Source organism: Mchenga conophoros, linkage group LG15 (assembly GCF_057382185.1).
Source record: "Mchenga conophoros isolate Kocher_MC1m ecotype Shallow Benthic linkage group LG15, M_conophoros_male_GT1.1, whole genome shotgun sequence".
NCBI classification, from domain to species: Eukaryota; Metazoa; Chordata; class Actinopteri; order Cichliformes; family Cichlidae; genus Mchenga; species Mchenga conophoros.
This window is the reverse complement of record NC_140540.1, coordinates 40,693,631-40,721,293: the sequence shown is the minus strand read 5'-3', so window position 1 is coordinate 40,721,293 and position 27,663 is coordinate 40,693,631. Positions and strand designations below refer to the sequence as shown.

At 41.0% G+C, this 27,663-nt stretch overlaps 3 protein-coding genes and 1 long non-coding RNA gene across 6 annotated transcripts; 1 reads left to right on the top strand and 3 right to left on the bottom strand.

Moving 5' to 3' along the window:
- Positions 1–1,363: 1,363 nt before the first annotated feature.
- Positions 1,364–9,547, bottom strand: LOC146558935 (tetraspanin-33). 2 transcript variants are annotated; one of them, XM_085246608.1, is made up of 8 exons: positions 9,427–9,547; positions 7,429–7,486; positions 6,283–6,407; positions 6,134–6,208; positions 5,964–6,059; positions 5,745–5,873; positions 3,945–4,106; positions 1,364–3,859 (listed from the first exon to the last, which is right to left on the bottom strand). In XM_085246608.1, exons 1-8 carry the CDS (start codon positions 9,481–9,483, stop codon positions 3,719–3,721), a joined length of 843 nt encoding a protein of 280 aa, XP_085102734.1. In that variant the 5' UTR covers positions 9,484–9,547; the 3' UTR covers positions 1,364–3,718. The 2 variants fall into 2 exon arrangements, with proteins under 2 accessions (XP_085102734.1, XP_085102733.1); XM_085246607.1 differs by lacking the exons at positions 7,429–7,486; positions 9,427–9,547 and adding an exon at positions 6,618–7,412.
- Positions 9,548–12,514: 2,967 nt separating this feature from the next.
- Positions 12,515–16,979, top strand: plcxd1.2 (phospholipase C, X domain containing 1, tandem duplicate 2). 2 transcript variants are annotated; one of them, XM_085246605.1, is made up of 6 exons: positions 12,515–12,904; positions 14,033–14,169; positions 15,390–15,518; positions 15,846–16,001; positions 16,090–16,273; positions 16,344–16,979. In XM_085246605.1, the coding sequence occupies exons 1-6, from the start codon at positions 12,823–12,825 to the stop codon at positions 16,607–16,609; spliced, it is 954 nt and encodes a 317-aa protein (XP_085102731.1). In that variant the 5' UTR covers positions 12,515–12,822; the 3' UTR covers positions 16,610–16,979. The 2 variants fall into 2 exon arrangements, with proteins under 2 accessions (XP_085102731.1, XP_085102732.1); XM_085246606.1 differs by lacking the exon at positions 15,390–15,518 and having other exon boundaries at positions 12,516–12,904.
- On the bottom strand, positions 16,924–21,551 carry gtpbp6 (GTP binding protein 6). Its single transcript, XM_085246604.1, has 10 exons — positions 20,744–21,551; positions 20,324–20,461; positions 20,176–20,246; positions 19,946–20,076; positions 19,773–19,843; positions 18,897–19,055; positions 18,574–18,782; positions 17,629–17,777; positions 17,328–17,480; positions 16,924–17,253 (listed from the first exon to the last, which is right to left on the bottom strand). The coding sequence occupies exons 1-10, from the start codon at positions 21,141–21,143 to the stop codon at positions 17,127–17,129; spliced, it is 1,608 nt and encodes a 535-aa protein (XP_085102730.1). The 5' UTR covers positions 21,144–21,551; the 3' UTR covers positions 16,924–17,126.
- A 2,058-nt stretch (positions 21,552–23,609) lies between these two features.
- Positions 23,610–24,908, bottom strand: LOC146558932 (uncharacterized). The gene is made up of 3 exons (XR_014888689.1): positions 24,848–24,908; positions 23,796–24,034; positions 23,610–23,698 (listed from the first exon to the last, which is right to left on the bottom strand). It is a non-coding gene; the product is annotated as an uncharacterized LOC146558932 (long non-coding RNA).
- Positions 24,909–27,663: the final 2,755 nt, after the last annotated feature.

Below are 27,663 nucleotides of genomic sequence, written 5' to 3'. Positions count from 1 at the left end.
ACAACAAATAAACAATTCACCAAATGCAATTTTTCCTTTGTTTTTGTGCTGAACTTAAGATGAATACACTGTGGTCATAAAGACATGCCATGAGTGACAACAAAACCAAGGTAGGCTGTGGCATTTAAACAATACTGCATTGCTTTGCTGCCATATGATTGCAGTATATATAACAGTATACCTAATAAAGTGGCCAGCCGGTGTACAATGAATTATGGCTTTTAGTAGAACACTGATAGTAATTGCAGTTTGTTAGTGTGCAGGTTGGACAGTAAAGGGACGTCATTGCTGCAGCTCGATACTGCAGTTATTTTTACCTGCACAAAGCACTGCAGCCATTAATCCAGTAAAGCAAGTGTGAGAGCCACGGGACTGAATCCGTCCAACGACATGCAACTGCAGGTGCCTTAGCTAATAATCCACCACAGATTAAAGGTACTATGAAGACTTAATTAGTTTGGGAAGAACAACAGGGATTAGGCAGGTTTACCAGGGGGGTCTCTTAGCTTTGTAAGTTTTACTTAGCATGCAAATCTTTCAGAGCAGATGGGCACGTTGTAAAATGACCTGATGTTCAGAGGTTTTAGCTTAGCAATAATTAAATGAAATTAAAAGATGCCAAGCCTTGTTGCAACTCTGTAACTCAGGATGAGACTTCTAGCAAGATAACGAGATTGGTCACTGGTGTGATTGCTGTCCAAGTTTTGAATTTACAATGCAGCCTGCAGGGGGCACTAGAGGAACAGAGACTGAAATGCACGAAGGACTGAATCCAGTCCAATCAGATCATTGTTTGGTTGGAAACACCAGTGTGGAATAGAGTCAGTGCAGGTTTTACAAAGTATGAAACAGGAATGAACATTTATAAAAGAGTATGTTCTAATAACAGAATCAGCTTCTTACAAAATCGTAATCATTTTTTAAAGACTTTAAAAGCACCTCAGATGGTCATTATACCCCAGCAGTTGTATAACATGTTTAATCTGTACAACTGTGGAGGGCCAGGAGTGACAAAATGAATTAATTAAATACGCAGTTTAATAATTAATTAAATGTTTCATTCATTCATTAAAATTAGAATTGATTAATTGAATAAATATTTCAATAATTAATTACATGCCCATTCATTTGATTTAAAACATTAAAAAAACACTTTTTAAAATTTATTTCAAATTGTATTTAACTATTGACACATTTAATTAATTATTTATTTATTACATTTTTAATTAATCATTGACACAGTTAATTAATTATTAAATTATGTATTTTTTTTTCAATTCATTTTGCCACTTCTGACCCTCCATATACAACAAAGGTACAAATAATGACAGTTTTGCATGTAACCCTGTGAATAATGCACACATTTTACTTTTATTTACTTTTATTCTTATTGCTTGTACCAGTTAAAATCATTTTACATGTGGTAACTTTTTTAATGAAAGAAAATATAAAAATATTGAAAGTAGATAAATAATCAAAGTACGAGGCTCTGATGTGAGAATGTATTCACACCAGGTTTATTATGCTTATTCAGGATTTTAAAAATACACATTTTTCACTAAAAAAAAAAAAAAAGAAGAGGGGATAGTGTCCTGCTTTTTCACACAGCTTCCTTCTCTGTTTTCTTGTTTCACTGTTTTTGTCTTTGTTGCCATGACTACCTGTTTCCAGGAGTGTATTTTGTGTCCAATTCAGTTCACGTCAGTTCAGCTTCATTTTATTCACAACAACAGTCACCTCGAGGTGCTTAATAATAATAATAATAATAATAATGGATTGGATTTATACAGCGCTTTTCAAGGCACCCAAAGCGCTTTACAATACCACTACAGTGCTTAATACTTAAAGGCAAGGATGCTTCAATCTTAGAGATAAACTGCAACAATCACACTCTCCCATCTGAGGGAAAAACGCAGAACCATCTGGAAACACCAATATACTGATACACAGCAGCGTTTGAGTACTAACCACAGCAGTATTGGAATTTCTACTCATAAATGTAATATATTGCACATAATTCATTCCGGTTTGGTAAAGTACTTCAGTAGCTTACTCTCTCTGCAACATGGCCTGATATGTATTGTTGTATAATTTCACAATATACACCTCTGGCCCTGCTGAGAGACCCAACCCTTATCCTAATGTAGACACAAACAAGAGCTCTCTGTTAATATTTAAGTTGAAACTCAAAGCAAACAGCAAAGTTCAGTTTACACTGTAAGTACTTTCCATCTAACCAATTAATAAACGACTTGCTTTACCTCCTGAGCTGCAGCCACCCCAATAGCATGTAAGCACGCCATCTCTGCAGGTATTTAGAAATAGTTGATGTCATTCAGCAGCAGCCTTTTCATACAATAATAATTTATGGTAATATGGTAAAACTTAGGTAAGGCAGTGGGATGGCAAGCTGCACAGGCCTGGTGTTTAAATCCAGTGGTTAGCTGGGGCCTTTCTGTTTGGAGTTTGTCTGCATGAGTTCCAGATACATGCATGGGGTTAGGTTAACTGGTTGTCCTAAACTGGCCATAGATGTGAATGTTTGTCTCTCTGGGTTAGTCCAGCAATAGATTGGCAACCTGACGGGAGAGGTTGGTCTGTTTGAACAGCTAATAGCAGACGTGCAGACAAACACAGCTTTTAGAGTTTTTGTTAATTTAGCTCTTTTTTTTAAAATCTATTTCTATCACAATATGTATTTTATTTATCACATTATAGGATATAAAGGGTTCAGAACAGTTTCATAATAAAACAGTACAAACACAATCACAGACACATGCTCTGCAGTCTCTTTACACCAAAGCTTCCCCAGGCCGGATCTATTGGCAAATTAAACCAAATAAACACAGATCAAAATAAAGACTTTAGTTAGTTTTGTAAGCACATAATATTCTTTCAATGTTCATTCATTTCTTGTTTATAGATCCCAAACAGCCAACACATTCTTTTCCCATGTCAAATGCAGGTCATTCTCATTGCTGGGCTGTAGCATGATGAATATTTATTAAAGCAGCAGGTGTGCTTCAGTTATGCACAAGGTGTCCTTTGGCGTTTGTCATTCCTCAGTGTAAAGGGTCACATTGCATCCAGAGTCACAAGCCCAAACCGAGTAGCTTTTAGTGCAGGCGGCTGAAAACAAAACAGCAAGTGGGATGAAAGTCTGCAGAAGGTCCCACAAACAGGACGCAAACTTCAGTCTCCTGGCTGATAAACATGCAACGCAGGCATCAGGAGGTCGGGGAGATTAGTCAGCCAGGAGAGTGGGGCTGAGCGACAAATGTACTTGGATAGCTTTAGAAATACATTAGGCTTTCACAGCATTAACTATGCTTACTTTAAGCTTTACAAGCCTTCACACTGGACAGAACGAGGCTGACTGACTTATTTCACTGACCAAAGAACAGCTTGCACATGATATGATAATGAAACATTTTCACATTATAAAAAACATATCTGTTCATGTCATGTTTTGACTAACTCAGATCTTTTTGGTGAATTATAAATTCTGTTTAGTAGAAAGGCAGCAAGAGAAACACTGAGCGCTACATAAAAATGACAAAACTGAGTTTCAGGGCTTTACACGAGGTAGTATTTCAACTGCCTCCTGGAGCCCAGCATCGATGCGTTCACCCACTGTACAAACCTCAAATCCACAGCTCAAACCTATAAATTCACAGTGTAAACACAGCATCCCCCACTTTCTCAACAAAGGGTTTTATTAATCATCAAACTCTGCAAAAGGAGGAAACCAGAGGCTCTCCTTCCTCTGCGATTTGCTTTGAGCTGCTTTTCTTTCCTGTCGCTGTAGGACGTTTTTTATCCAGCAGATCTGAACAGCAGCCAAAGCTATCATGCAGACCTGCTCAAGGAAACACACCAAAGATCAGAAACTGCTGTCAGTGACTTCAGAGGGTTTTTTGCAGCCAAACGTTCACTAGTGTTACCTCGAGCAGCAGCAGGCCGGCGGTCAGACCAGCCACCAGAAGCAGATTGTGTTTGGCCCACCAGACAATTTTATCCAGGCAGCCGATGGTGAATATGTCTTGACGGGCCAGTTTCTCCTCCAGCTGCTGCATCCCATAACCACACATGGTGTTCAGTACAGTCTGCAAAAGAAAGAAGCTGCTTAAGGTAACACAAAAAGGGCTTTGATGCACTGAACACCAGCATGGACAAGAAGTTAATTTGTGCATGGATTCAACGTTCACCTGTATCAATAGTTTCAGCTCATCTTGTTTCATCCTGCCCATCAAACAGGGTGTGAGCTGAACTGGAAACAGCCATCGCTGCCTCCCAGTCTCCGAGTAGACACACCTACGGTATAATTTTACAATTTTGTCCTCGAGTAATCGTATTCACAAGATTTTCAGAAAACTTGACCTCTGACCGTCAAATTTTCTGAAAAGCTCATTTAAATTTGATACCATAGGTGTGTCTCGTGTGATCTTCTTTGACTTTTTTAAGAATGCCTCCAGTGCTAGCTCTCCACAAGGACGCTACCTAAAAGGTGTACCTTAAAGGATCTGCAGCTACTGAAAAGAGTAAGCATAAAGGGAGGAACGACTTTAGGTGGCAAATAATTTCAAATCCCACAAACACAGTGGCTGTCGTTCTCATGGCCAGTGTTGAGTCACGTCGAGTGTAGCAGAGATTCGTTTGCATTTAAGCTGATGATGCTTAGATTAATTCACTGAATTCCACCGTTATACCAACTGTATATGATTTAGTGCAGCGGTCCCCAACCACCAACGGGCCCGGGGGTCGAGGCTCGGGTGTGAAATTTATGGTTTTCAGGGTTTTTATCGTTAACTCGGTTTCCCTGGGTCTTTCTCGTGTTGCAGTTGTGTCTTATTTTGAAAGAAATATTTACGCGTTACCATAGCGACCAGAGTGCATTAAGGGGCAGAGAGGAGGATGTTACTCTCAGTGTTGTTGGTGCATTTCAGGAGGACGCTGCTAATAAAGTTACACAGTGAATTAATATTTATTCTTATATTTACAAAACACCACAGTTTTTGTCTCGGTCGCATCATTTTATTTTGTTGTATTTATCCGCGACACCTTAAAGGCCGGTCCGTGAAAATATTTTCTGACGTTAAACCGTTTACGCTGATTTAGTGTAAAGACAAAATACAGCATACTGTTAGTGAAGGAAAGGGAAATCAGCTCATGAAACATCTGCTTACATCCTGTTAAATTCAATTATAAATCCACAAAGACCAGCAGGTCAGCTGATCACAGCCTGAACACAAAGAAAATCTGAGTTCACATTAGAAATGATTGTTAGCTGTGACTCTTTTCCCCACGTGGAGCCACTACAGCCGCTCCCAGCTGTTTAGATGAAGAGGAAAACTTACCATTTACAACGACGCCATTATTGAGGCAACTGAAGAAGTCACTCTTGTGTCCTACATAACCGAATTTAGATTTGAACATTTGTATTATCATGTATAATATTATTTTATTATTATTATATTAATACAGCGCAGGGTTCAGTTGCTTTTGCATAAACATCCATGCTAGAACTGTCCTTAGGAGCTACTTTTTACTTTCTTGCTTTGAGAACATTTCAGAGCTTTTTCACCTTTACTTGAGTAAAGAAGGAGATTCAGTACTTCAGCTTTTACTAGAGTGTTTTTTAAACACAAGTATCTGTATTTCTACTTAAGTAAAGAATGGAACAGCCTTGGTACACCTGAGGCATCCCAAACACATCCAGGACTGGCTCACTGACTGGTTCTGACCTGGTTCTGCAAGCGAATGCAGCAGGAGAAGGGAACTCCACAGGCCTCCAGACTCGGGTTGGTGTCCGAACACTCAAAGTAGGCGTTACGGGACCAGTTTTTATAGCTTTCAACTCCACAGCACTGGAACTGCAATCACAGTGAAGCAGAAGCACAGTCATCACAACAGTAAAAAAGAAAGAACAAAAAAGATTACTGACTCTTAAAACTCGTCTCCACCTTCTTCTGGATGAAGTCAATGGCGTTCTCCAGGTCTTGGTCCTCCCTGTATCGTTCAATTGCCTTCATCATCAGCCTCTCAGTTCTCTCCATCACCTGAAAAACAAGAGAACTGTCACGTTGGTTTGTTTACTGCTTCGGTTTAGTACGATTTCTCGACGTCTTGTTACCGTATCAGTGAAAAAGTATCCCACGAATGCAGCTGCGATCTGCAAGAGTAAAATGGCCACCAGGAGTCCCACAAACTGCAGGAAAATAGGAGCTGATTAGAACAGACGGCCAGAGTCAGAACAAGATAAAAACCAGCACACTGACATACCATCTTCAGCAAGCAGATGGTGTTACGCAGCGCCCCGAAACATCCGAGGAACGTGATGAGGAACATCACAGAGCCGACGACGATCAACAGTAGAGCGGGATCAACCGTCAGGGTGTCAACCACATCTATACACACACATACACACATACACACACAGTATATGTTTGCACTTCTATGTTTGTGGATATAATGGATTTCCAGGACCCTTATCCTGACTTAAAGATGATCATAACACGGACCCGAAACCCAAGTCCTTGAAAAATCTCTTTTAAGGTCTTTCCAAAAGTGAAGACATGGCTAAATGTCCTCGCTTACCTATTGTTAGCAGAACTTACCCCGACTTAAACCTGATTCCAAAATGGACCCTGGAACCCAAAAGGTCATTTTGGGAATCCTGGAAAAGTCCTTCACAAAGTCTGCCTCAGTGCTTTGACCGGGTCTAAATCCCAGTTGTTTTCCAGAGGTTCGTGAACGAGCCAACATTCACCTCAACATCAGTGATAACACAAGAGCGAGTAAACGTTGAAACATGTCTGAATAACTTTGTGGCTCATCCTCAGGAATGTGATCAACAAGCCTTGTTTTGATTACCCGACATACATACAGTCGTTATTCCAGGACCACCGACTTGGAGACTTTCACAATCCATAAAACAAATCTTTGCTTAATTAGTTTGAATCTTCACAAAGTGACTGTGTGGACAGATTTTATAACCCAGTAATTAATATTTTACATATCAAGAGACTGGTAGGGTCTGTACTCGTTACACTCTCACACTGTTTCCATGACAACTTGATCAACTTCCTCCCACAGTCCAAAACATGGAAGGTGATTCGAAATTGGCCACATGTATGAATCTGAGTGTGAATGGTTGTCAGACTCTGTGTTGTACCTGCAGTAGACTGGCAACCTGTCCAGGTCGTAGCCTGGTTCCACCCACCCTATGACTCATCTAGAGATAGCTACCAGATATCTATATGTGAGAATTAGACAAAACAAAGCTGAGACAAACCTTCATACAATCTTGACTGTGCACAATAAAGATAACATTCAGACAAAATGCAGAGAAATGAGGCTTAAATTCCTTTCATTTTTTAATAATGCCAGGAAAAAATCAATAATTCAAAGTGGACTAAACTAACCCACCTTTCTCTCTGGCGATCTTAGCATAGATCCCCACTGCTGTAAGTATGGCACTCACAACCTGCAAAGTGGCAGAGAAACGCAGATTTCATTAAAACAGAGGAACAGCTGTAACTAGCTCTACTGTCACTGGAATTAACATCATTTTCATTTCTGTGACTGTGGCTTAGCCTGGATGAGACGAAGCCCACTTGGACATGACGACATGAACACCTAGATTTGCATCCTGATTGGGTCTTATCAGTCCCACAGATTAGACCAGAGCAGTTCAACTGACATATTGTTTTCACATTGTTGTGGCTTCTGCTGGCGATGGATGTCACACTCGCAGTGCCTCCCGAGTATGCCACCATGTTTACTTTGAAACAGGCCCCAGTCCAAAGTTTCCCCTGCTTTACGTTCCATCTCACTATCGGTCCAAGAAGACACATTTCTGCTCTTACTTTCTGCTATTGTTCTTCCTCTGCAGTATTTTCTATTGCTTCCTGTTTACCAGCACATACATGCCGTTTTGTGTATGGTGAGAATGTAAGTATAAATGGAGATTATCTCTGAAACTGTTCTAAAAATACTTGACAGAACAGAGATGGTTTTATTGGAAAACATCGTCTTAAATATAAAGTGTATCAGTGTGGTTGTTATCCTGGCCCTTCACACAGCCCCTCACTTCATCCTCTCTGTGAAACAACCCGTTTTGGCCTCCTCTTTCTTTAAATGCCTCCCTAAGAGCCCACTTTCATTTTGATTGGCCAGCTTCTAGAAGCCTGCCCGGGAGCAAGCTACAGCTTCTAGGGCTGAAAAACGAAGCCATCGTGGAAGCATCAAAACCTGCAGTTCCTCTAAAGGCCACTTGGATAACTGTGAAAAAAAAATATTTAATCTTATAATAAAGTTTGCACTGTTAAGATGTGGCTTCTTTAGCTGACAGCTAAATACTAACAGTGTTCAGTTGTGATAACAGACCAGGAAGTGTGTGCTCCGGTTTTGTTGAGTGAAGTTCTACTATTTGTATGTCATTTAGCACTGAGTAGCAGATATCTGCTAGCATGCTGGCAATGTCCATCTCTACGCCTGACATATGAAAAATAACTGGTTATTTTTACAGAGTACCTCCTTTGTTACTTTCTGTACACGCCATCTTTCTGGCCTTCATGGGAAAGAAGCCCTCCCCTGCTAGAGATTATTGATGATTGAAATCCGCATCATTTAAAGGCACAGCATAGATTTGTATTGCTATGCAGATGATACCCAGTTTCTATTCATGAAGCCAGATGACAAACACCAGCTAGTTAAACTACAGTAATTTCCCTGCTGGGTGAACCTCCAACTCTGAGGTCATGGTCCTCACCCAGAAAAGGGTGAAGAAATCACGGATACAAGCAGCGGAAATGAGCGTCCTCTAAAGGGTGGCTGGCCTTTCCATTACAGGAAGGATGAGGAGCTTAGCCATCTGGGAGCTGCCACTCTGGCCCTAAAACTCTTAGAATCCAGATACTTACTTTAGGTGGCATTGATTTGGCTTCCAGTAATGTTGGATTTGTTAAATATTTGCACATTAAACAGTGTAGGACTGCTTTCTTGCATTTCCAAAATATCTTTAAAGATGGAAACATCCTGTCTCAGAGTGGCGCTGAAAAAGTAGCTGATGGATTTATTACTTCTAGGTTGGACAATTGTTGTAGTTTATTATTATCAAGCTGCCCTAAAAACTCGCTGATCCAAACTGCTGCAGTAAGGGTACTAACAGAGAGAGAGAGCATGTTTCTCTGATACTGGCTTTTCTTCACTGTTAAATCCAACATATCTAAATAAAATCAGAAGGATAAATGAGTTAATATTAAATATTAAAATGCTGTTTGTAGCTCATCTTCTTCCTCTGTTATGGTGCAACTGAGGCATTTAGTCACTATTATGCAACAGGCTTGTTACTATCACGCACTAATGAAAGTATGATGCTACATTTTTTTAAACAATAAATTGCTTAAAATGGGAGAGACTCACCCAAAAGAAGTAGCAGAAGATGAATAAGGTGTACTTAACGCCTCGGTATCCTCTCATGTCCTCTCAGCAGTGCTGTTGTTCTGTCAGACTGTCGGAGGCTTGTTATCCACTGAGACTAAAGCAGGACATGTGTCGGCCTGCTGAGGCATTCCTGCTGCTGAGGGAGGAGACATCTGTCACTTTCTAATCTCATCCACTGTGTCTCACCTTTTTGGAGACAGCCCCTTCTGTTTATGATTTGATGTCTCCAAATAATCTTTAACTTTTGTGAATTCAGTGAACTTCTAGAATCACAGCTTTGCGATTTCAAAGAAAGAAACATAGCAGGAGAGCTAGCTCATATCATCCGTCTGTGTCACGCTGGTTTCCCTGTGGAAACAAATTAGTTAAAATAACTTTTCTCCACTCACTTCATTCATTGTGTGTTCTGTTACAACTGGCTCATGAGATGCAAAATAAAATCAAGAGTTCACGTTTTTTATTTTATTTTGTGTTTTGGAAACATGGGGTTTATTTGTTCACGGTTTTTATGGGCAGCTGAGGGTATGATCAGGATGCTGACTCAAAGTAGAGCTGGGACTAATCCATATCAAAAGAAGCAGCTAGAAGGCCCCCTGCACGCCTGCTAGGTGAGGTGTTTTGGGCACACAGCTGCAGACTCAGGACACAGGCTGAAGAGATTATGTAATAGTAAATGGACTTTTTCTGTGCTTTTTTGGGGGGGTTAGGATACTTTGACCAGAGCAGCCAGGGTTTGAACCACCTACCTTCCAATTACACCTCCCTGCTCTACAGTCATGGATTAAAAAAAAATACAGGCTCATCAAAGTTCAAATGAACAGGTATTGTGCATATATGGATGCTGGCAAGAACATCTGGACACTTAGCAGTTAAACCCATGCATCACCCAAAGCCACAGTATTGCTAGTAAGGGTTCATAAAATTATGATTACTCATAAAGCTCATTGTGAGCTTTGCAAACAAAACTGTGTGCAGAACAACAGGGCTCCCAGATTTCATTTAAAATATATTTGTCCAGATTTGTGTTTTTAATCATGTATTTCTCTGTCTTTTTTTTAAGAACTCCCACAGCAACACGCCTGTAAGGAAGAGAAAGTTCCCACTTCTCACCTGTATGACCTGAAAGGAACTCCAGTCTGGAACAGGAGGTCCCAGAGAGTCCACACAAACAGGAAGCCATAGTTCTGCAATTTTTTTGAGAAAGAAATTTGGTGAAAGCAATAAACTAACATGCTGCATGAAAATCCACAAAGATCTCATCAGATGTTCACGCAAAACATCAGAAAAGATTCTGCTGTAACTCTGAACTACAAGCCGAGATGAGAACCCACATCAGTGAGAAGGCCACGGGACACATGTGGGAAAAGATTTACCCTCAGTAGTAACTTGTCCTCATGATAACTCCCACATACAGTCATATTGAATTCAATTCAATTTTATTTATATAGCGCCAAATCACAACAATATTGCAGACACATATGTAAGAAAACATTATCTGAAGTTAATTTTAAAAAGATGTATTAATACATTTTACAAGATCTGGGTCTCATCTGTGTCACACTACACATGCGTGTCATGTGTGTCACAAATGATCATTCTTAGGAATACCATGGATTTTTATTTTAAAAGGTACCTATTGTAAATTAATGTATTTAAAATAGTTTCAAACCAAATTCACTAAAGCGATGAACAAATTTCAAACAAATCACTGCTACAGTTTCATGTTCAAAACATGAAGTTGTGGGGCTGAAATGCGCTTTGTGTAATGCCCGTTTAGACCACAAGGTGGTGCAGTGACTCAGTAACCTTGAACCAGGCAAGTCAACAAAACAAACACTTAAATGAGACCTTTTATGTTGCTATTACCTGGCATCATAAAAGGCACAGACCGCTTAGGAAAACCATGTGCTGAGGTGTGAGTGCTCTAATATTTAACATTTATGGTTCAGTACCCGCTGAGAGGTTTGTGCCATTTTTCTTGTTTGAGTTATTAATAGAATTTGATTTTTACTACAGTTATGCAGCAGCTGGAACCTGGCAGGGCCTGGTGACTGCAATAAAATAAAAACGGCACAGAAAAAACTACTTTGTGAACGCGCTGTTTCCTACAAACACCGGGGTGAACGGTGCCGTCAAGCTGTGGCCCAATAATGCAAATTTCGTGCTGTACGCGGGTTTTAATGCAAATTTGGTGGATCCTGTGAAGCCTGTTAGCGCCATTATTGATTTATTTATTCATTCATTTAATAATTATTATTTATTTCCCGGTCTCGAGTACAGTTTTGGTATTTGGGACGTCACAGCCTTCGAAAGAAACAAAATACAACATTTTCCCGTTTCACAGTAAAGTCTTTATAGAGATGTCCAGCAATGAATCTACTGAAGTCTTTCCAAAATGTTCCAGTGTATGAACAGATCCAGAGGTGCTGCACAGTCTCAGGATGGCTTCCACAAAATCCACAGCTCACATTTATGTCCCTTTTGAACTTCGTCATGTAATGATTAGCAGGATAAAATTCATGCAGTATTTTAAATGAGACTTCCTTCACTTTATTCGTTACCAGATACTTGTTAGGAATTGTCCATACTCTTTTCCAGTTAATGTCACTGACAAAGGAATTCCAATAAGAGACCACATGTGGGAAAGTTAGAGATTCTGTCTGGAACAAAGCACGGATATTCTTATTACTTTTACTGTGGTTTGTTAGACAGATTCTTCCTATGTGTGAATCTAAAGGGTTGGGGAGAGAAACAGATGATATGCAAGGTTGAACACTCCAATGGACCAATCAGCATGCATTAGAAGAAGATTGACGTTTTAATGGCCCAAATCTGCTTCCGTGTAGGAAAACTAAAGAATACGAGTCTTGTGTTATTTACCTTTTCGTCGACTACTGTTATTGTATGTGTGTAAGGTGTCTTAAAGCAAGAAAACAATTATAATTTTCTCTGTTTAGCGCCATTGAGTTTACCTCCCGAGCGCCCTCTGCTGTGCCAACGGCTGAACTGCCGTAAGTAATAGCGGGGCGGCTCTTGGTCCACCATAAAAAAAAAACTACAGTGATTTAGAAACAGTGACCGACAAATATAAAAATGACGTGTCGCTCAAAACTTCCTGTTTGGGGAAGTCGTGGTGACTTCAAAGAAACCCGCTGCTACGAAAGTTTTCGGAGACTTTTCCAAATGTCCCTAAATGATCCACATATGACTGAGCTGTCAGTGGAAACCAGGAAATTAAAGCTTTTCCTGAGTCCCTCCTCCTCTGTCTCATGTAGTAGCTTGTTTGCTTAAAGATCAGCGCACAGGGGATTAAAACCGCATCGATCACTCGAAACAGATCTACCGGATCAATAACTCGGTGAGTGACTGAGCGACATGGATGCGAGCTGCCGGGACTGGATGTCAGCCTTGCCTGAAGAGCTGTGGGACGTTCCTCTCACACACCTGGCCATTCCAGGTACATTCGCACATTTAGGATTCCTCGTGAATTTATAGACGCACAGCGCAGCCAACAGTCGTGTAATTGTCGTATTTCTGTGTTTAAATATGTTGACAGTCACCTGAAGTTTTAAGGCGCTTTAAACACAAAAATATCAAAAGCATCAGTGTTACAATTTTCTACCAATGGAAAATCACTAAATACGTTTACTTAATATTGAAGTAATACCTGGTAATACTTTATGTCAGTACTATTTATTCTACTTTACATGTGTACTTCAACACTAGACTTTTCCTTCCACTAACGTATTTCACAACTACTTTATATTTTTATTATTTATATGCAGTGTAAGAAATGTGTTATCTCTGTGGTTTAAAACTCTGCATATTCACAGACAGATTTGTTTTTGGCTGTGTGCAAACCAGACCACATTTCCCCTGTTTTGGCTACTTCACACTGGCTGCAGCGCGTCATAGGTTTCATTGTTTGTTTTTAAGTCACTGGATGGGTTAGCCCTGCCTCACCTTTCTGGTTTTTAAACTATGCACACTCCCAAAAGATCATTGCTGTCAGCTGGCTGGATGCTTCTGGCCTTTACTGAGAAACAGATTAAGGTGTAGAGGACATCGGGCCTTTGTTGTAGCGACACTGAACAGTTGACCTCACCAACCACCACCACCGACATCTTCAAACCCTGTTTGAAAAATCATTTTCATGTGAAGCTGAGCCGTTTTGCTTGTGTTGTTTGTTATTCTTTTAGTTTTACAAAACTGAAAGAATGGACTCGATGTGTGAAGTTAGACCTGGTCACCCTGACCTTTCCCCTCTCACTGGGAACATTGTTTTTTGTTTTAATTTAATTACATTTCTCTGATATTATTTTGACATTTTCACTCACAAATACAACATTTACATACATATTTTACACTCTGGTATTGTTACTTTCACTGAAGTAAATGATCTTCTTTTACCACTGGACAACAATTCAGACTGGGATTGTTACAGTTACACAAAACAGTCATGATCACACACAGACACAGTAAACAACAAAGTCAACATTTATCAGATAAACAAGCAAGTAAGAATTTTTTTGAAGCAACTTGCGCCACAAACCAGTTTCTTTACTTTTAAAATGTGTTCCTGTAGGAAGCCACGATGCCATGAGTTACTGCCTGGACATAAACTCCCCGTTGGTCAGGGCTGAGTCGGACTTTTTCCGGCTCCTGGATGGAGTTTTTAGCTGCTTCACAAGGCCGGCCATTTTTAGATGGGCCACCACACAGGTAGGCACTGAAAATACAACCACTGCGCTGTCACTATGTCGGCAAAGGTGTGAGGACAACTGAGAAGTCAGTGCCATGGGTGCTGAGACGAGACGGTCCCAAGTTTAAACAGGTTGTTTGGTCTTCTTAATATACTTATTTAAAAAAGTTGTTGGCTGCAGACAGAAAGACTGTAAGTTGATGATAGAAAGCAAAAATGAGAAGAAATACATTTAAACACTCCACATGTGAGTAGTCATGTGATCCAGTGTTGCTGTACAAATATTGATTGTAGTACAAAATGCTGTTTATATGCCAAAAAAGTTCTTAACTAGTCAGTGTGCTTTGCAAATGTATTTACAGACCAGGGCTCAGGAGCCAAGGTCTAAAAAAACTAATCAAGAAAACAGAAAAAGTGCAGCGATACTGTTTTTCACACTTACTGCTGCTGTAGGAAATAAAAGGCCACGTGCCTGCCAGGTGCGAGCTAATCAAATGAACTTTATCAACTGAGCATCAGCATGCGTGACTATCTCTGTAAAAGCAGAAGTTGTGACAGTTTCCTGGCCTGGAACATGCAGGTGTGTGTTGACAAGTGTTGACAGATTATTCCCACGTTAAAAACATGCAAAACAGCTGCCAACAGCTGGACATCCCTTCAAATTTCCGTCAGTGTCAAACCCTGCAATGTTCAGAGAAACGACAGAAAGCCCAAGAGCTGCATCTCACACTCAACAGGCCTCAGTTAGCATGTTAATCGTTAAAGTTCAGGATAACAAATTAGAAAAAGGCTGAAGGCTGTTTGGGAGGAGAAACCTTCTCTCTTATAAGAACATGGCAAAGCTGCATCTGAACAATCCACAAGATTTCTGGATCAGCGTCCTTAGGAGACCAAAGCGGAGATATTTGGTCATCATGCCAACTGTCAGGCACGGTGCTGGACATCTAGAGAAAAAGAACTATTGATTAAAAATATATCATTTGTATCTAAACGCAAATGATAAATCGTTTAAACTGGTTATGATGTAGAAAGTGAGTGTTAAATAAAGTACTTTGCATGTGGTTGAAACAGGTAAGCTGGATGGAACCATGTAGAGTAAACCGAAATTAGTCAGTCGAAAAAATGTTTGAAATGAATGCACGCAAAAATGGGAGGTGGTGTTGATGACGAGGTCATTGAATCCAGGACTGGTTTCAGTGACGCCTCCATCAGGAAATCATGTTGACCTCTTTCCTCTCAGGATAAAACCATTGAAGAACAGCTTTCAATGGGGATTCGGTACTTTGACCTTCGTGTTGCACACAAACCAAACGACTCGTCCAGCGACTTGTACTTCACACACGTCATATACACTCATGTGACCGTACTGGTGAGTTTAGCACTTTCACCTGACAGTTAGTGTTATTAGAAAAAACAAATCACTACTGCACAATTTTTTTCAAAGTTCAAGGTTCTGCTGCACCTGAATAGATCTCATTTCTATTGGATTATATTATTTTGAGATGCAACAGAAAGTCTTTTAAACAATATTAGCATTTACCAGCTGGTACAGATTTTATCAGTTTTTGCTGGAGTTCTTTGTATGTCAGTTTATTTAGAGGTGGAGATTTCTACAAAGAGCTTAAAGGGTTCGGTTTATTTTTAAAAGCGTAAGTCTGGCTCCTCTGGTAGTTACAGTGAGTATCCTATTTAACAGGAAACACTTGAGTCTGTTGCTGCTTGGCTCGAGGCTCACCCGAAGGAGATCGTTATCCTCGCTTGCAGCCATTTTGAAGGAATGGATGACAAATGCCACGAATCGTTCATTTGGTCCCTGAAGAAACTGTTTGGCTCTAAGCTGTGTCCCCAGAAGGTGAGCTTGTCTCTCTGCACCGGTGATTTATGGTACAAAAAATGTCTGGTGCACCGGGACTTAAGAGTGGCCCGCTGGTCCTCCACAGGAATCGGCGCTGACCTTGCGGAGTCTGTGGGCGTCGGGTTACCAGGTCATCCTCTCCTATGAATGCCAGCTTGCAGTGAGACATCAGGAGCTGTGGCCTCCCGTCCCTTACTGGTGGGCCAACCAGCGCAGAGCACATGGAGTCATGACTTACTTGGACTGGCACAAAGACCTGGGACGTCCAGGTGAGTTTGGACTGTAGAGATTAGATATGTATGCGCGTCAGTGGCTAAAAACTCCGTTTTCTCTCCTCAGAGGGCTTCTTTGTGTCCGGCCTGAACCTGACAGCTGACAGATATTACATCACCAAGAACCAGAAGGAATCCCTGCGGACGCTCACCTACAGCAACTGGGAGTATTTGAGGACATGGCTTGAGGAACAGAGTCCCGGATCAGACGCCGGGAGCCTCAACATCATCGCGGGAGACTTTGTGGGTTCACTGCCGCTCTGCTCTGCCGTGATTGCACTGAACCAAAAACTTTGCCGGAAGAACTCCAGACGGATGAAAAAGCATTATTAGCCACACCAAACCTCATTTCCTGTGTTCCTCGGTGTCTCACAGTTTACGTGAATTTTTGTCTCCACTAAGACTTGAAAGAACTGTAACTTCTGTCTGCCTCAACATCAACTCATGAGGGCATTTTATGCTTATTACAACCTTTTTATTCCTATACTCGACTAGAGTGGCTTCGTGAAACCCTCAGTTTACCATAAAAACAAGCTGTTTTAGCCCCTCCCCCTTTAGCCAACTTTCTTCGGACTTGCTGCCAGTCGCAAGCAGAAGGTTTTCACAGCAGGTGTGTGTAGAAAGAGATGAAACTCTGAAACTGAGCATTTAGAGCCATCTGAAGTTTGCCTTTTATCTCTCGTGGGTCATTTGTGCATCTGAATCTTTGTGCAATCTGAGTTTTTACAAGAAAACATTGTAACAGATTTGTATCATTATATATTTTAACATACTGTACAGTAAAAGCAGTCTTTTCTTTAACTGAGGTACAGTCCATTTTTACTTCTGCTATCTCGCCCTTCCTCCCCTCTCATCTGCTTCCAAACAGCTTCTTGTAGCGCCCATGAGCAGCGGTGCTGATGATGACCTTGACAACGGCCGAACCTTCGTCTGCATCCACCTGCACGTCCTGAACGGTGGCCTCTTTGTACAGCCAGCTGTGGAAAAGCATACACATGTTACCACACGTGCTCCATTGATCCAAATGATACGCTGACACAGACAATCCCACCTTAGCTGAGGAGAGCTCAGGTTAACTTTGAGATCTAAAATTTGTTTCCCCGTAGCCTTTAAGATCTCCTCCTCCACTGCTTCCTTCAGCTGTTCCAAGCCCCTCCCCTCCAGGGCTGATATAGGCAGAGCAGCGAGCTCTGCAGACTCGTAACTGAGAGACAACCATAACAAAACAGGTCAGAAATATGATGTCAGCCATAATACCAATAATAACGTAGTACATTATAAGCAGGTCCTGATGGAAGTTACTGTATATATGTGCTGATGACAGTGGTAGGTGAGCTGGTTTTTGCCCTTACTTGGTGAGGAGATCAGTTTTATTGTGGACCTCTATCATGGAGTTCATCAGCCTGTCGGGCATTTGCAGGTTCTTCAGGACATTCAGCACGTTCACCTTCTGACTCGCTGTCTCTGGATGGCTGATGTCTCTAACATGAATCAGAAGATCCTGAAATGATGAGAAACACAACCACAGTCTCCCGTTTTAAAATGTGCAACTTTACAGCAGTTAGAAGACTGTCAGGAGTTTTCCTGTAATGCAACTCAGGTCAGAATAAATGACACTCAGACAGGTTTGCAGGTTTAACGTGCACACGGGTGAGAGCTCAAACGGAGACTCACACTCCGCAGCAGTTGCCACCCTTTATTTATACTCAAGCATGTTTGCGTCACAGTCACATGCAAGAAGAGATAACATATAACGATCACAGACCCATGAGTGGAAGAGATAACATACAAAGGTAGAGACTTTATGCTGAGCTTTGCACAGTGTAACTTCTCTAGTACAAAGAGCAAACACATCTAGAGAACCTCAAATGAAATGTACTTCTATACATAAACATAATAAAATCTTTCAACAAAGACGTTAAAAGTCGGCTTGGCCCCTACAGTTTTTATTCAGGGGTGAATTTAAATTTAATTAAAGCTTACGATGGTGTGGCTGCTTCGACTGCCACGAACAGTTAACCAAAGTCACACAAGCGCACCAAACCTGGACAACAGACAAGTGGAAACACATGGCTTGATGTCGGCCGCGACATTCAGAGGTTAGGGACAGAATTTGGTACGAACAAAATGAAAGCAGCATCCTTTCCTGTATCAACAGCCCGAACTCTTTCATTTTTTATTGTTTACGCCAAGTTTAGATTTTTATGTTGGATCGCTAAAATGTTTTTCACACCTCGTTTTAGTTCTTAGTTTTACTCCTGCAGCGAGTGTGTGATAAACCTCGGTTTGCTACGTACCGAATGCTTAATATCTTCCAGGGTGGCAGCGAATGAATCGATGAGCTGGTGGGGCAGCTGGGACAGGAAGCCGATGGTGTCCACATACAGAACGGTCATGTGACTCGGCAGCTGGCCAGCATGGACGGTAACGTCCAGTGTGGCAAAAAGCTGGTTTCTGGGCTGGAGGCCGGTGTCCCCCGTCAGAGCTTTGATCAAAGTCGTTTTTCCTGGACAGATGAAATCAGAAGAAACGTGTCACTGTTGTGGATGCTGTAACATTTAACACTTTATATGAAAACAATCTGCTTTTTTACTGGTCTTCTACGTTTCCAGCCTCTCACCACAGTTGGTATATCCCAACACTGAGACGACGGGGAACTCCCTGTGTCTGCGCTGAGATCGCAGGAGGTGCCTCTTTTTCCGAAGTCTTTCCAGCGCCAAGCGGATCTTTATCTCCCGCTCTTTCAACAGCCTCTGCTGGATCTCGTACAGCGTCTCTCCTGAAAGGACCAGAGACTTTATATCATCATTTCCCAGCAGTACGGCTTTCTGCTCATCACTGATACAAATATCTGGCCGGGAAACACAGCCACCGTAGGAGCGCCTAATGCTCACTTCCTATTTTGCAAATAGACTGTATATAAAAGATGGACTTAGCCACCATGATGTTACAAAGTGGTCGATAAGATTGATTGTAAAGCCAATTGTGTTTGAAGCTGAAGCTCAAACCAGACCTGACGCCCCCTGCTGGCTGTTAGAAAGACTGCAAATTATGGGAATAAGATGCATGCCTCAATAATGGCACGAACATATAACTGTATCAGATCCAAATTGAAGAAAACTGATCATATATTATTAAAATTGTCCTGGCATGGTTTGTGAAGCAGAAGGTAGCTCCATGGTGTAGTGGTTACCACCTTACATGTGACAGCTCCTCGGTCTGGGAGCAGATGCACAGCCAGCCTCAGGGGTATAAAATTTAGATTTAGATTAAAAAGCTATTAGAGTTTATTATACTATTAGAGATTAGAGTTATTTTAATTAACTGGAAACAATATAAAATAAGTTATTTCAATGTGGGTAATTGGTGTAAGGGCTTTATGGATTCAGAACCAGATATTATGTCCATGATTTATATACAGTATTGGTAACAACCAATCAAAAAGAGACATCTATACACACAGGTAGACTCGTTTCCACTGTGGATGCTGCATCACCTGATCCGCCAATGTATCTCGATCCTCCGCCCTGTTGATCCAAGTTTGCCATTTCATTTTTCAGCCGTGATCTGCCATTAACGTACCAAATGTGACTTAACACTGATAGGAAGGCATCATCATAACAGACTGAAACATTTTACAAGCCACCCACAGGTAGCAGTGTAAGGTACCTTAACAGAGGGATCTCTGCCAGTGAGATCTGAAGCTTGGCTTCTTTGGTTCTGGCGTTGCAGCGGAAAATGTGGAGGACTACTGAGTATCTGTCAAACACTTTGACCCCCCAGACTTCCTCAAAGTCCCTCTAAACAGAAATGAGTAAGAAAAATAAAGAAGAAGAAAAAGAATCATCAACAAAAGAAACCTTTCATCCAACACAGCCAGAGTTTTCAGACATGCTCACCTCAGACAAAGGAGTCAGACGCTCAACATTGACGAACACAGCAGTGATTCCTGCTGTTTGCCTGATCCTCTCTGCAGGGAAACAGCAGGTAATTCACATGTAAGCAGCACTTGGTCTAGACCTTCTGATTCACCGGAGTGGATCATACCTGTGAGAGTCTGGAAGTTCCCTTTCCCAAATATCCTCTTCTTCTCTGGAGTCTTGGTGGAGAGGATCATCTTGTCCACCACAGTCCAGTTCTCCAAGGTGTTCACAAGCCCCTCAGCCTCGGCCATCATCAGCTCAGCTGCAAATGTAACGGTGCAAACTTGTGATAATCTCCACTGGTGTATCTTTGTTCTTGGAGAGCAATCATAGCTCAGGATAATTGCCTTAAAACTGCTCTCACTGCAGCCTGCCAGACTTTCTTCTTCTTGGCTGCCTCTCACAAACAGAAGCTTTAAACAGCACATGGGTGGAGCTCTAGCAGTGTTTAATATGACACCTACATTAGTCAGAAAATAAGGAAAAACATACATTTAAATCTACTTTTTCCATCTGGCTCATCTGAGCATGTGTGTGCTGTTACCTGTAGTCAGATGCTGTTTCCTGCTTCCCCACTTCACATCTGGGTGGACGATGAACACCCTGTGCTGTTCCTCTCCGATGCCTGCAGGAATCTGCTGCTGGAACAGCTCCTCCACCTCGCTGTCCTCCAAGAAATCTTCATCCTCGCCCTCCTCATGAAACCCGTTGCTGCTGCCGAGGTCATCTGTGCTCTTCGGCCTGAACGCGGAGAGCCCAAATGCCCTGGTCTGCAGGCTAGTTGCCCCTCTCTGCCGCTGACAGGTGTTGACTGCATGTGCGTGATCAGGTGTATGCAGCAGTCTGCAGGTGGCTCGTGCCCCTACCTGACAGCTCCTCGTGCAGGATCGCTGCAGGACGGGCATCCACGAGCTAATCCTCCTCAGGGCTGTCAGGAAGCTCATCAAACCCTGAAGTTCACACAACGTGGATCACCGCAGGTCACACACGCGCGCTGCTGACGTCGTTCTTCTACAGGCTCACCTGTAGAGATCACACTTCCTGTTTGGTTTAGAAAACATAATTTATCTCAATAAATATACAAAAAGTTGGACTATGACTGATTATGAGCGAAAGCACACCAGGATCAGCCCGTGAGTAGCTGTGTTTTGAGTTTCGTGGGGCTTTTGGGTTTTTTGGTCCCCGCGTTTTGCCTTCCAGTTAGCATTTCCTCCATGAGTTCGCACTAAACGACAAATTTACCGTCAGTAAAGGATTTTAAGCTAAACAGAGACACCTGAATGGGATAAAACCTCATTTACATTTAAGATTATTCGCTTGAAAAACAGCGCAATAAGATTTTTTTTGATCCAGTCTGGAAGAAAACGTTTCCTGGAAGACTAAACCCGGGGATGTGAGTATGACTTACCAGTATTTCCTGTTTGCGTCATTTCCTCTGTAGTTATGTTTCCACAATTTTCTAAAACACAGCTGATTGTCAAAATAAGAGTTTAAGGTTATTTAAAAACACAGGTTTAATATTTATATTCAGTGTTTTTAGGTATGCTGATTTCACTCACAATATTGTGATTTATTCCGCCCCCTAAAACGTTACTGCGCAACATCGATTTAACTTTCACTTAGTTTGAGTTCATATATATATATGTGGGGCCTGGGAGCTTGAGGGTCCTGAGCAGTATGTTAGCTGTTCCTAGGACTGCGCTCTTCTGGACAGAGATCTCCGATGTTGTTCCCAGGATCTGCTGGAGCGAATGGAGTTCCCATTCGCCTGCGGGATCCCCACCCAGATAGCAAGGAAACATTGAAACAATGTTGAGTCAATATCAGGCTGTGTCATTGAATCAACGTTGAAGTGTGACGTTGACCTAACGTCACTCTTGCACCCTTTTTTAACGTTGAAACAACGTCAGGTTTTGATGTTGAATCAATGTTGAAACCTGACGTTGATTCAACGTTATATTTTCTAATACTGCTGACATTGAAACAATGTCAGATTCTGATATTGAAACACTGTTGAGCTATGGTGTTGATTTTCCACCTCTTTCGCATATTTGCTTTTTATTAAAACAACAGTTAAATCATGACTGGAAATCTACCTTTCTTTATAGGTATTTTAACCAATACTAAACTACTGCATGTTTCCATCAATACTTCAACCACCTAAACACATAATTGTACTTATTCCTTAAATTGGACACCCTTTATAAAAAAAACCCCAAATGTCTCACAATGTATCATGTCAATATTAATATCCTAAAATAAGAAAGCATTGCATGTGATGTAACAGAGAAAAAAAATAAACAAAAAAAGGTCAATAGGCATGTTTCGTTTGCTAAATACTTTATTAAAAGACAGTTTCCTATTTACGTTTATATGATTCACAGAAGTTTGTAATTTTTTGCATGATGTGCGTCCTGCACTACCCAAACGATTGGGGGCGTATCGGAGCCATTTCTGCACTGCTTGTGCAAAGACAAACTCGGACATAGAGTTTGCCCCTAACTGCTGCGTCAGGCTCCAATCAAGGCAAAGCGTCTCACCTATAGACACATTTTAAGAGATGGAATTAGCGTGTCTCATGTCTTTAATGTGTATGCAAGTGCTTGTGTGTTTAATCAACAGGCCGTTGTTATGTATTTAAATCACATCTGACAGCTATTACACTTTATAGTTACAAAGTGTACATAACCTTTATATACTTACCTTTGCCTTATTTGCCTCTTGTGATTGAAGAGCTGGCTCTGCATTGTTTAGCTCCTCAATGTTGTGCAAGGGCAAATCCAGAGGCAGTACCCCAGCATCTACCGATTCATTGCAGCCGGTATTGCGGATGGCTCTGACCTCCTCACGGAGTTCGTTAACAGCTCTCGTCAGGTCTGACAGAAAAAGATAATTTTTTTTAAGTATTTAAGAATACAGACAACTTATCAAACGTTTCCTTGTGTCACACACAGATATGTACAAAGACACTAGACAGTATTTTATTACCTGGTATTTTCACTCGAGGGGCCTGGGGAAACCATTTCTTTGTGGGCTGCTCATCCTCTGAGTCACTATATGTGTACAGGGGATTTGGTCTAAAGAAAAAAAGTTGAAAATGGTCATAAGTAATTACAAATGTGCTTTTGGAATATTTTTTCCTAAAGTTACAGTTTGATTTATAACAACACACACAGGAAACGGAGATGTGCAAGAAGGTACAGTATACAAGGAATTTTTGAAGTGCACAAGTGTACACGGCTTTGCATTTATAAAAAGTTTACAAGCTTCCACTTTTTGGACTATATTATGTGGTGATATTGCAGTATGCAAGCACCACAGATATGTATAAAAGACAAGATCATAAATTCTTAGCAATCAAAGATATGTTTGTGAAATAAAAAAAGTTTTACTTGTGCTTTCTTTTATGTCTGAGTTTCAGCTTCGGACTGAAGGTCAGACATATCACAGTGTTCACTTAGATATTTCTGAAGACTGCGTTCTGCTTCGTGAAATGTGTCTGGAAGTACAAACACAATGTATGGCCAGACATAAATTAGGACACGAAAAACTTGTTATTGTTACATTTATACAACACCAATCCAGATGATACCCACCATGGCTTATTAGAAGTCGGACTGGTGCATAGGTGAGCCATGTTGCACCAGGATGAACTCTCCTCTTTACTGCGTCGTGGATCCTGAATGTGTCTCACGGAGGATATGGAGGCCATGACAATTTCTCCCCATTTATCCATGATCTAGGGACTATTTCTGTACCACCAGTGCTAAACTGCACAATGCACCAGTCTTTCATTTTTATCTTTTTTTTAATTTGGAGTCCTTTTTTGCCCTGTCTAGGATAAACAGGAAACAGAATTACAATATATTTCATAGTCACTACAAAACTTGATCTATTGATTGAACTAAATAATAAATAATAGCTTAAAATGTATATAGGCAACAATTACAAGCAAACCCGTATATGTAAGCATTTAAACACTGAAGATAATAAAATTAACAGTATTTTGTCTAAGTCTGCCATTGTAGGAATTCATGGCACCGAGACAAAAACTTGGCGCACAGTGTGGCGTCAAAATAGGCGCACACCTTTGACGCTGCGTTTTCTCCGTCTTCCTCGTCCACACGTAAATGCTAAACGCAGTTTACGTGTGGACAAAAGGTGCAAACGCAAGTTAGGTGAGCGTGCAGCGTAAAGTTTGAATTGAGTGCGAATCGACGCGGGTGCTCTCCAATCATTAAAAGTAACAAAGTCATTGAACACATTTATACAGTTACCTTTACGTTTATCAATCATATATCACAGATTTACAATTTTTTGTAGTACTACGCTAAAAAGCAACTACAGAGCGAAAGTCTGGGTCAAGCGCCGAGGCGACGGCAAGAACAAAGGAACCCTCGAAGCGTTAAAGCTAGCTTTGTAAGGGAATATAACGGAAAAGTATGAAACGAAAATGTTTTCTTTGTTGATAGACTTTGTTTGCAGTGCAATTTATTTGTTGCCGGATTGTAAGATGAAAGTAGACACAATTTCGGGCTCCCACATTTTATCCGAAACTTTACATTAACAAGTTTTTTTGGTTTTTTTTTACTGTTATCCAAATGCAACCGTGGAAATAACGAATAGAACAAAAGTCATTCATTCTTACCTTATACTAATCGTGGTGCAGGCCAGTGCAGTGCATGAACTGATGCCTTCTCCGGTCAATTCCGCTGAGAGTAAATCTAAATCTGTTGTTTCAACATTGGTTTTGTGTTGACATTTCAAACCTGACGATTCTGATGGTTCAGATGGAAAATCAACATCTGTTCAATGTCTCCTTGCTATCTGGGCAGGTACTTGTAACTGTCCTCTATGTCTGCAATGTTGCCTTCTGGTAGTTCAATCCCCTCAGTTCTGACTACCTTCCCTCTCTTTGTTACCATCTGACTACACTTCTCCAGTCCGAACGACATTCCAATGTCATTGCTGTATAGCCTGGTAGTGTGGATCAGTGAATCGATGTCTCGTTCACTCTTGGCATACAGCTTGATGTCATCCATGTACAGGAGGTGGCTGACAACTGCTCCGTTCCGTAGTCGGTATCCGTAGCCAGTCTTGTTAATGATCTCACTGAGGGGGTTCAGGCCTATGCAGAACAGCAGTGGGGACAGAGCATCTCCTTGGTAGATCCCGCACTTGATGGTGACTTGTGCTATGGGCTTGGAGTTGGCCTCCAGTGTTGCCACATCCCCATTGAGTTCCTGATGAAGGCTCTTAGGGTCCTGTTGATCTTATATAGTTCTAGGCATTCCAGTATCCAGCTGTGGGGCATTGAGTCATAGGCCTTCTTGTAATCAATCCAGGCAGTGCACAGGTTGGTCAGTCTGGTCTTGCAGTCTCGGCTGACTGCTTGGTCTGCCAGTAGCTGGTGTTTTGCGCCTCGGGTATTTTTGCCCATCCCTTTCTGTGCCCCGCTCATGTATTGACCCATGTGCCTGTTCATCTTAGCCGATATGATGCCTGACAGGAGCTTCCATGTAGTACTGAGGCAGGTTATTGGTCGGTAGTTGGAGGGGACCGGTCCCTTCTTGGGGTCCTTGGGGATCAGGACCGTCCGGCCTTCAGTTAGCCATTCCGGGTGTCTCTCGTTAACTAGCAGCTGGTTCATTTGTGCTGCCAGACGCTCGTGGAGTGCAGTCAGCTTCTTTAGCCAGTAGGCGTGAACCATGTCGGGCCCTGGTGCTGTCCAACTCTTCATACTGGAGACCCTTTCTTGGATGTCTGCCACTGTGATGGTTACTGGACCCTGTTTGGGGAGGTCATTATGGTCTGCCCTCAGATCCACTAGCCACTGAGCATTGCCGTTATGGGTTGCGTCCTTCTCCCATATGCTCTTCCAGTATTGTTCTGCCTCCAGCCTTGGTGGTGCTGTTCTCATATTGTTCCCTTGTCACTGAGAGTACACCTTGGAACAGCTGGTTTATTCTCCTGCCTTCTATCTCTCTGGTGTACCTCCTCAAGCGGCTGGCCAAGGCTGTGAGTCATTGCTTGGCAGTTTCCAAGGAATCAGGTATGGACAGCTTCCTGTACTTCTTAGGCACCTTCCTCATCGCGCCTTTCTGCAACTCCGATAGTTGGCTAACCTCCCTCCGTGCTACATTGATCTCAGCCTTGGAGGGTACTGCTCCTTGTGGCTGTTCAACTTGTAGCCAAGCATCTCACTGATCCCTGCTGCCGTATTGTAGTTACCTTCATGATATATATATATATATATATATATCTCATGAAGGTAGCTTCATTTTCATTTTATTTCAGATTTCATCCTATACTGCTGTATATATGTATATGTTTATAGTATGGACAGTATAAATGATTCTTGCACAATAACAACTGAAGAAAACTGTATTAATAAAATAATAAACTGAAAGATCAAATTGGGTATATGAAAGTGAGATAATAACAATAATGCTTCACTCAGAATGTACATTTCATTTGTTGATGTTTTTAAAGTTTTGTTTCTCTAATTGCATTTAATTTGAAATACTTTCACTGCACTATGAGATTTTTAAAATAAAATATGAAATCATGTATTTTCCCAATAAAATCACAAAGCTTCTAAAAACACAGCAGCAGTTATATACTGTCGTTTACAGATTAAAGTGACAGACAGTATGTTAGAACAAACAGCAGGCTTTACACTTTCATTTAGGCAAAATGGTGTTACCAGGATTTTTTGTTTTGCAATGGAGTTGAAGTGAAGTGTAAAAATAAATAAAGTGTAGAAAATTGGTTCAGAAAAATTGCCGGGCTCATTTAAAACCATTTGCCTTAATTATGGATATTTTACATGAAAAATTATGTTGCACAAATATTTTATACTGATTATCTGTTTTAAGTGATAAAACAAGTATTTAGACTCTTTACTGAAGTAAAAGTCGTAAATAATGGCACAAGTAAAGTAAAAGTCATTATGTAAACTCATAAAAATGACTAATTTTTGTATTTATCACGTTTTTTGGGTTTTTTTTAACTGCTTGGATACTGCTGATACTTTCTTTGATAATTAAACAAAAAAAACTTTTATTTTGAAATTTCCTAAACAATAAACAAAGATTTTAAATAAAAGGTACGAAGTACAAAGTGCAATATTTCCATCCAAAGTAGTAGAAGTACAGAGGAGAACAGAAATAAAACAAAGATAGATCTGTTTAAATAAATTAAAAGTAAATTAAAACTTCATAAGTAAACTTAGTATATTAAGTAAGTACTTTCATCCAGTGGGGTTGAATAACACTCAAAGTAATCTACTGGCACAAGTATTAAAATGAGACAAGTTTCAGAATAATGTTTTTGATTAGCTAATAACTGTGTGTAGATTAACGTGTCCATCACGTTCAGTTAGCAGAAAATGAAAGTAAACTACAAGTACCTTAGAACCGAGTACAGTACTTAAGTAATGACTACTTTTACTTTTATGATACT

Coding starts and splice junctions, on each gene's coding strand:
- gtpbp6 (XM_085246604.1), bottom strand. CDS start 21,143: ATGAGCTTCCTGACAGCCCTGAGGAGGATTAGCTCGTGGATGCCCGTC. Junction 18,783..18,896: donor GTTGGGATATACCAACTGTG/GTGAGAGGCTGG, acceptor TCATCTGTCCAG/GAAAAACGACTTTGATCAAA. Junction 17,254..17,327: donor CTGAGCTCTCCTCAGCTAAG/GTGGGATTGTCT, acceptor GCTTTTCCACAG/CTGGCTGTACAAAGAGGCCA.
- LOC146558935 (XM_085246607.1), bottom strand. CDS start 6,765: ATGTTGGCTCGTTCACGAACCTCTGGAAAACAACTGGGATTTAGACCC. Junction 5,874..5,963: donor TTGACTTCATCCAGAAGAAG/GTGGAGACGAGT, acceptor CTGTGATTGCAG/TTCCAGTGCTGTGGAGTTGA. Junction 4,107..5,744: donor GCATTCGCTTGCAGAACCAG/GTCAGAACCAGT, acceptor TTTCTTTTGCAG/ACTGTACTGAACACCATGTG.
- plcxd1.2 (XM_085246605.1), top strand. CDS start 12,823: ATGGATGCGAGCTGCCGGGACTGGATGTCAGCCTTGCCTGAAGAGCTG. Junction 12,905..14,032: donor CACACACCTGGCCATTCCAG/GTACATTCGCAC, acceptor GTGTTCCTGTAG/GAAGCCACGATGCCATGAGT. Junction 14,170..15,389: donor TTAGATGGGCCACCACACAG/GTAGGCACTGAA, acceptor CTTTCCTCTCAG/GATAAAACCATTGAAGAACA.